The 9,021-nt window shown below is 55.9% G+C and overlaps 1 protein-coding gene across 4 annotated transcripts in view; it reads left to right on the top strand.

Moving 5' to 3' along the window:
• Positions 1-7,657, top strand: part of SMAD4 (SMAD family member 4) — a 72,294-nt gene extending 64,637 nt beyond the window's left edge. For all 4 annotated transcript variants that reach the window (XM_058864516.1, XM_058864515.1, XM_058864513.1 and 1 more), the window contains 3 exons: positions 1-82; positions 2,203-2,341; positions 6,368-7,657. The exon at positions 1-82 is cut by the window's left edge and continues 87 nt beyond it. In XM_058864516.1, the coding sequence (XP_058720499.1) occupies positions 1-82; positions 2,203-2,341; positions 6,368-6,579 (433 nt within the window). In that variant the 3' untranslated portion in view covers positions 6,580-7,657. The remainder of the gene's footprint in view (positions 83-2,202; positions 2,342-6,367) is intronic.
• Positions 7,658-9,021: the final 1,364 nt, after the last annotated feature.

Raw genomic sequence — 9,021 nt, 5'->3', positions numbered from 1 at the left:
CCAGAGCTACTACCTGGACAGGGAGGCGGGCCGCGCCCCCGGGGACGCCGTGCACAAGATCTACCCCAGCGCCTACATCAAGGTGGGACACCTGGGGACACCTGGGGACACCTGGGGACGCCTGGGGACACCTGGGGACGCCTGGGGACACCTGGGGACGCCTGGGGACGCCTGGGGACAGCGTTAACGCACCCCCTTCTCTCAGAAACCCCAGCCTGTGTAACCCGCTCACAAAACCCGCTGCCACAGAGATGAATTTTGTTCTCCATCGCAGCTCTCTGTGTTTTTAGCCCCAGGATTTAGGGGATGTTTTTAGCTTGCGTTGGCTGTTTGTTTCCCCCGGAAAAAGCGGAGTTGTGAACGTCAGTGGCATGTGGCGTTGAAGGGTTGTGAGCGTGGAGCGATGGGGAGGATGCCTGGAAAGAAATAATTTTGGGGAGATTCTCACTGGGATCTGCCTCTGACAGGCTGTGAACTTGTGTGGGACAAACCTCACTGACAAAAACAGCAATCCTGCCTTGAACCGCGTGAAATTCACAGGGGTTTGTGTTTTTAACCGTGAGGGTGGGAGGAACCCCAGGAGCTCTGTGCAGGAGCAGTCCAGGAGCAGAGCAGAGCTCTGTACACGTGTTAAACAGCGTTCAGTGCTCACCGAGGTGCCAAACACAGCCTGCATTTGGCATTAATTCATTGATATCAAATGGAACCTGCATTTGGCATTCAGAATTTGGTATTCATTCATTGATACCAAATAGAACCTGAATTTGGCATTAATTCATTGATACCAAACGAAATCTGCATTTGGCATTAATTCATTGATATCAAATGGAACCTGCATTTGGCATTCAGAATTTGGTATTCATTCATTGACACCAAACACAGCCTGCATTTGGCATTAATTCATTGGTACCAAATGGAACCTGCATTTGGCATTAATTCATTGATACCAAACACAGCCTGCATTTGGCATTAATTCATTGATACCAAACGAAATCTGCATTTGGCATTAATTCATTGGTACCAAATGGAACCTGCATTTGATATTCATTATTTGGTATTAATTCATTGACACCAAACACAGCCTGCATTTGGCATTAATTCATTGATACCAAATGGAACCTGCATTTGGCATTCAGAATTTGGTATTAATTCATTGACACCAAGTGGAACCTGCATTTGGCATTAATTATTTGGGATTAATTCATTGACACCAATTGGAATTCAGAATTTGGCATTAATTCATTGATACCAAATGGAACCTGCATTTGGCATTAATTATTTGGGATTAATTCATTGACACCAAACACAGCCTGCATTTGGCATTAATTCATTGGTACCAAATGACATCTGCATTTGGCACTCAGAATTTGTCATTAATTCATTCAAAGGGATCCTGCAGCCCCGGGGCTGTCAGTCCCTGCATTCCTTTTGGACAGGCTGTCACACTTGAGTGACACAGAGCGGTCCTCCTGGGGTGTTTTAGTTTATAGGTGTGTTTTTCTGGGTGTTTTAGTTTATAGGTGTTTTTTTCTGGGTGTTTTAGTTTATAGGTGTGTTTTTCTGGGTGTTTTAGTTTATAGGTGTGTTTTTCTGGGTGTTTTAGTTTATAGGTGTGTTTTTCTGGGTGTTTTAGTTTATAGATGTGTTTTTCTGGGTGTTTTAGTTTATAGGTGTGTTTTTCTGGGTGTTTTAGTTTATAGGTGTTTTTTTCTGGGTGTTTTAGTTTATAGGTGCGTTTTTCTGTGTGTTTTAAGAAAGCAGCAGGGATTTAATCTGCCTGTGTGTCCCCTCAGACACCGGGTTCTGCTCTGGGCAGGTTCTGCTGCTGCCAGAGCCGGTGACATCATGAGGAGGGTTAGGGTTGGGTTAGGGATTAGCGGGTGAGAAACCCAGACGGGGAGGTGTGCAGTTCCCTGGGTGGATGTGGGGCCGTGGGGCTGTGGGGATGGAGCAGTGGGGCTGGGGCTGTGGGGATGGAGCTGTGGGGCAGTGGGGCTGTGGAGATGTGGGGCTGGAGCTGTGGGGCCGTGGGGATGTGGGGATGTGGGGCTGTGGAGCTGTGGGGCTGTGGAGCTGTGGCTATGGGGCAGCGTTGCCGTGGGTCTGTGGCTCTGGGGCAGCGTTGCCGTGGGTCGGTGGCTATGGGGCAGCGGTGCCGTGGGTCTGAGCCCCTGTGTGTGTGTGTGTGTTTGCTCCCGGCAGGTGTTCGACCTGCGGCAGTGCCACCGGCAGATGCAGCAGCAGGCGGCCACCGCGCAGGCGGCCGCCGCAGCCCAGGCCGCCGCCGTGGCCGGCAACATCCCCGGGCCCGGCTCCGTCGGGGGCATCGCGCCCGCCATCAGTGAGTACAGCACGGCCTGCCCCGCTGGGGGGCACGGCTTGGGGGGCACGGCTCCATCCCTGCCCCATACAGCTCCGTGGGGCATGGATTGGGGGGCACGGCTTGTGGGGCACGGCTCTGTGGGGCACGGCTCGTGGGGCACGGCTCAGGGGATACAGCTCCATCCCTGCCCCATACAGCTCCGTGGGGCACGGATTGGGGGGCACGGCTTGGGGGGCACAGCTTGTGGGGCACGGCTCGGGGGGCACGGCTCAGGGGATACAGCTCCATCCCTGCCCCATACAGTTCAGGGGGGCACTGCTCTGTGGGGCTCAGCTCAGGGGGGCACAGCTCTGTCCCTGCCCCACACCACTCCCATGGAGCAGTGTCCATGGGTCACAGCTCCATTCCTGCCCGGAGCACAGATCCCATAGCACAGATCCCAGATCCCATAGCACAGATCCCATAGCACAGATCCCAGATCCCATAGCACAGATCCCAGATCCCAGAGCACGGATCCCATAGCACAGATCCCAGATCCCAGATCCCATAGCACAGATCCCATAGCACAGATCCCATAGCACAGATCCCAGATCCCATAGCACAGATCCCATAGCACAGATCCCATAGCACAGATCCCATAGCACAGATCCCAGAGCACAGATCCCATAGCACAGATCCCATAGCACAGATCCCATAGCACAGATCCCAGATCCCATAGCACAGATCCCATAGCACAGATCCCATAGCACAGATCCCATAGCACAGATCCCAGATCCCAGAGCACAGATCCCATAGCACAGATCCCATAGCACAGATCCCAGATCCCAGATCCCATAGCACAGATCCCATAGCACAGATCCCAGATCCCATAGCACAGATCCCATAGCACAGATCCCAGATCCCGTAGCACAGATCCCAGATCCCATAGCACAGATCCCATAGCACAGATCCCAGATCCCAGATCCCAGATCCCAGAGCACGGATCCCATAGCACAGATCCCAGATCCCAGATCCCATAGCACAGATCCCATAGCACAGATCCCAGATCCCATAGCACAGATCCCATAGCACAGATCCCATTGCACAGATCTCAGATCCCATAGCACAGATCCCAGATCCCATAGCACAGATCCCATAGCACAGATCCCATAGCACAGATCCCATAGCACAGATCCCATAGCACAGATCCCAGATCCCATAGCACAGATCCCATAGCACAGATCCCAGATCCCATAGCACAGATCCCATAGCACAGATCCCATAGCACAGATCCCAGATCCCAGATCCCAGATCCCAGATCCCATAGCACAGATCCCATAGCACAGATCCCAGATCCCAGATCCCAGATCCCAGAGCACGGATCCCATAGCACAGATCCCAGATCCCAGATCCCATAGCACAGATCCCATAGCACAGATCCCAGATCCCATAGCACAGATCCCATAGCACAGATCCCATTGCACAGATCTCAGATCCCATAGCACAGATCCCAGATCCCATAGCACAGATCCCATAGCACAGATCCCATAGCACAGATCCCATAGCACAGATCCCAGATCCCATAGCACAGATCCCATAGCACAGATCCCATAGCACAGATCCCAGATCCCATAGCACAGATCCCATAGCACAGATCCCAGATCCCATAGCACAGATCCCAGATCCCAGATCCCAGAGCACGGATCCCATAGCACAGATCCCAGATCCCAGATCCCATAGCACAGATCCCATAGCACAGATCCCAGATCCCATAGCACAGATCCCATAGCACAGATCCCAGATCCCATAGCACAGATCCCATAGCACAGATCCCATAGCACAGATCCCAGATCCCATAGCACAGATCCCAGATCCCAGATCCCAGATCCCATAGCACAGATCCCAGATCCCATAGCACAGATCCCATAGCACAGATCCCAGATCCCATAGCACAGATCCCATAGCACAGATCCCATAGCACAGATCCCAGATCCCAGATCCCAGATCCCAGATCCCATAGCACAGATCCCAGATCCCATAGCACAGATCCCATAGCACAGATCCCAGATCCCATAGCACAGATCCCAGATCCCAGATCCCATAGCACAGATCCCATAGCACAGATCCCAGATCCCATAGCACAGATCCCATAGCACAGATCCCATAGCACAGATCCCATAGCACAGATCCCAGATCCCAGATCCCAGATCCCAGATCCCATAGCACAGATCCCATAGCACAGATCCCAGATCCCATAGCACAGATCCCATAGCACAGATCCCAGATCCCATAGCACAGATCCCATAGCACAGATCCCGTAGCACAGATCCATAGCACAGATCCCAGATCCCAGATCCCAGATCCCAGATCCCATAGCACAGATCCCATAGCACAGATCCCAGATCCCATAGCACAGATCCCATAGCACAGATCCCAGATCCCAGAGCACAGATCCCATAGCACAGATCCCAGATCCCAGATCCCATAGCACAGATCCCATAGCACAGATCCCATAGCACAGATCCCAGAGCACAGATCCCAGATCCCAGATCCCATAGCACAGATCCCGGCCCTACGAGGCCTTCTCCTCTCATCACTGTCACTCCGGGCTGCTGTTTCCTCACTTCCCAAATTCCGGATTCTTGACACTGTTCCAAAGCACTTCTGAGTGCCGGCCGTGCTCAGGCTGCTCCGGTGCCACAGGGCTCCTCATGCTGAGCCCTGGGCATCTCCCCAGCGCTCCTGGGAATCGTTGAGGGTGTTCTGAGGCTTTTTTGTGCCGGTGGTTGGAGATGCCAGCTGTGTTCACCGTCCTGCTCCGTCAGCGGGAGCGGCGGCGTTTGTTAAGCCAGGCTGAGTTCTCGCTCCGGGATCCTCAGGAGCTCTGTGACCGCCTCTCCCAAGCGTGGTTTACACACGCTGCAGCTGGCTCTGGTCATCCCCTTGGCTTTCTGTGGGGCCAGACAGGATCTCGGGATCTTGGGAAGGAATTGCTGGCTGGGAGGGTGCCCAGAGCAGCTGGGGCTGGCCCTGGATCCCTGCAGTGTCCAAGGCCAGGCTGGACAGGGCTTGGAGCAGCCTGGGACACTGGAAGGTGTCCCTGACATGGCAGGGGTGGCCCTGGTGGCTCTGAGGTCCAGCCCTGGTGGCTCTGAGGTCCAGCCCAGAGCTTTCCCCGGCTCTGACGGTGCAGTGCAGGGGCAGAGCTGCAGCAGCTGAAGCTGCACTGGGGCAGAGGAGCCGTGGCTGGGTCCAGCCAGGGCCTGGCGGGCGGGAGGGAGAGTGCCCAGAGCGGGGTGGGGACAGTGGGGTCAGTGGGGCAGCTCTGGGGGTCAGTGGGGACAGTGGGGTCAGTGGGGCAGCTCTGGGGCTCAGTGGGGCAGTTCTGGGGGTCAGTGGGGACAGTGGGGCAGCTCTGGGGGTCAGTGGGGCAGCTCTGGGGATCAGTGGGGCAGTTCTGGGGGTCAGTGGGGACAGTGGGGTCAGTGGGGCAGCTCTGGGGCTCAGTGGGGCAGCTCTGGGGCTCAGTGGGGTCAGTGGGGCAGCTCTAGGGGTCAGTGGGGCAGCTCTCAGTGGGGCAGCTCTCAGTGGGGCAGCACAGAAGCACCATGCCCCCTCTCCCAGCAGATCTGTGTGGTCAGTGGGTCTATGGGGCAGCTCTGTGGGTCTGTGGGGCAGCTCTGTGGGTCTATGGGGCAGCACATGCCCCACATCACCGTGCCCCTCTCCCGGCAGGTCTGTGGGGTCTGTGGGTCTATGGGGCAGCTCTCAGTGGGTCTATGGGGCAGCTCTGTGGGTCTATGGGGCAGCACATGCCCCACATCACCGTGCCCCTCTCCCGGCAGGTCTGTGGGGTCTGTGGGTCTATGGGGCAGCTCTCAGTGGGTCTATGGGGCAGCTCTGTGGGTCTATGGGGCAGCACATGCCCCACATCACCGTGCCCCTCTCCCGGCAGGTCTGTGGGGTCTGTGGGTCTATGGGGCAGCTCTCAGTGGGTCTATGGGGCAGCTCTGTGGGTCTATGGGGCAGCACATGCCCCACATCACCATGCCCCTCTCCCGGCAGGTCTGTCGGCCGCGGCCGGCATTGGCGTGGACGACCTGCGCCGGCTGTGCATCCTGCGGATGAGCTTCGTCAAGGGCTGGGGGCCCGACTACCCCCGGCAGAGCATCAAGGAGACGCCGTGCTGGATCGAGATCCACCTGCACCGCGCGCTGCAGCTGCTGGACGAGGTGCTGCACACCATGCCCATCGCCGACCCGCAGCCCCTCGACTGACCCCGCCGCCACCGCCGGCACCCCGGGGAGGCTGCCCTGTAAAATACCCTCCTGTTCATAACCTACAGATATATTTTACTCCCCTTTCTGCTTAACCTTCTGAAAACAGGTTCTAAAAATGTGTTTGCCGCCTTGCTCTCAGCAGGAGGAGTGGGAACGCGCGGGGTTGTTGGGGTTGTCGGGGCTGTTTCCAGCGGGCGGCGGCCGTGACGGGAGGTGAAGGCTTCACAGAGACTCGGGGTTGTTCCCTTCCCAACCCTCCTCCCCTGTCACGGCGCCCCGCTGATCAGCCTCACGGGAGCCTTTTGTATGCAGAATATATATTATATATATATTTATATCTGAAAATCCCTCCTAGTAGTTAAAAAACATTTACCTTGTAGCGACTTTAAAATTCCAGCTGATTTGTGATATTCTGTTTAGGGAACCGTAGTTAACAGGAGAATTCTTTATTTTGTTGATGATCACCTTATGATTTTTCCAGGTTAAAGCCTAGCAGCTGCCAAAAAAGCGAGGGGATGACACATACGTTGTTGGCATTGGTCACGAACTTCATTAGTTTTTAAAGCAAAAAAAACGAAAAAAGACATCCTAGATTTTTTTATTTCCACAACCACCTGAGTTTTAAAACACTAAAGGAAGCGGATGCTTTCAGTGCCGGCACTCGCTCTGAGGTGAAACACCCAGCAGGGCAGCGTTGCCACTGAGACCTCATTGTGGGTGCCTGATGGCAGGAACGTGTTTTCATAATTACTACTGACTTTTATGATTTTACTCAAAAAAAGAAAAAAAAAGAAACCCCTTTTAGCATGTGCTGCGGTTGGATTTGCATGACTCTTTTTACTGGCGTGTACCACGGGAAGGACGTTGGGTAACCCACGGGTGTTTAGGGCCGGGTTTTTGTACCTGTTCACCATTTCCACTCAGGGCAAGATGGCAAACCTGTTTTTATTCCTCCTGGTCGTTTCAGCCCTCTGCCGTGGGTGAGCGCAGCAGGGGCAGTGGCTCCGGGACGCGTCTGCGCCGTCTCTAGCTCCAGTGACAATAAAAGGCTGGAAACCCCCTTTGTAAACATTCAGCTTGTGAGACCTTGATCTGAGACACGGGCTCCTTCCCGCAGCCGGGGGAGAGTCAGCAGCCGGGGGAAAATCATCAGCCGGGGGAGAATCATCAGCCGGGGGGAAATCATCAGGCAGGGGAGGATCATCAGCTGGGGCAGGATCAGCAGGACAGGATCAGCGGGGCAGGATCAGCAGAGCAGGATCAGCGGGGCAGGATCAGCAGAGCAGGATCAGCAGAGCAGGATCAGCAGCTGGAGCAGGATCAGCTGGGCAGGATCAGCAGGGCAGGATCAGCAGGACAGGATCAGCGGGACAGGATCAGCGGGGCAGGATCAACGGGACAGGATCAGCCGGGACAGGATCAGCAGGACAGGATCAGCAGAGCAGGATCAGCTGGGGCAGGATCAGCAGGGGCAGGATCAACTGGGACAGGATCAGCAGGGACAGGATCAGCAGGGCAGGATCAGCGGGGCAGGATCAGCAGAGCAGGATCAGCAGGGACAGGATCAGCAGGACAGGATCAACGGGACAGGATCAGCCGGGACAGGATCAGCGGGACAGGATCAGCGGGGCAGGATCAGCCGGGACAGGATCAGCAGAGCAGGATCAGCTGGGACAGGATCAGCGGGACAGGATCAGCAGGGCAGGATCAGCAGCTGGAGCAGGATCAGCAGGGGCAGGATCAGCTGGGACAGGATCAGTGGGGCAGGATCAGCAGGGATAGGATCAGCAGGACAGGATCAACTGGACAGGATCAGCAGGGATAGGATCAGCAGGGCAGGATCAGCAGGACAGGATCAGCAGGGCAGGATCAGCAGAGCAGGATCAGCAGGGACAGGATCAGCAGCTGGAGCAGGATCAGCAGGGACAGGATCAGCAGAGCAGGATCAGCAGGGACAGGATCAGCGGGGCAGGATCAGCGGGGCAGGATCAGCTGGGACAGGATCAGCGGGACAGGATCAGCGGGACAGGATCAGCAGAGCAGGATCAGCTGGGACAGGATCAGCGGGGCAGGATCAGCAGGGCAGGATCAGCGGGGCAGGATCAGCGGGACAGGATCAGCAGAGCAGGATCAGCAGAGCAGGATCAGCCGGGACAGGATCAGCGGGGCAGGATCAGCGGGACAGGATCAGCAGGACAGGATCAGCAGAGCAGGATCAGCGGGGCAGGATCAGCAGCTGGAGCAGGATCAGCGGGGCAGGATCAGCGGGACAGGATCAGCAGGGACAGGATCAGCAGAGCAGGATCAGCAGGACAGGATCAGCAGCTGGAGCAGGATCAACTGGGACAGGATCAGCTGGGACAGGATCAGTGGGGCAGGATCAGCAGGGATAGGATCAGCAGGGCAGGATCAACTGGACAGGATCAGCAGGGATAGGAT

This window comes from Poecile atricapillus, chromosome Z, assembly GCF_030490865.1.
Source record: "Poecile atricapillus isolate bPoeAtr1 chromosome Z, bPoeAtr1.hap1, whole genome shotgun sequence".
NCBI lineage: Eukaryota > Metazoa > Chordata > Aves > Passeriformes > Paridae > Poecile > Poecile atricapillus.
This window is presented reverse-complemented; position numbering and strand designations above follow the sequence as displayed.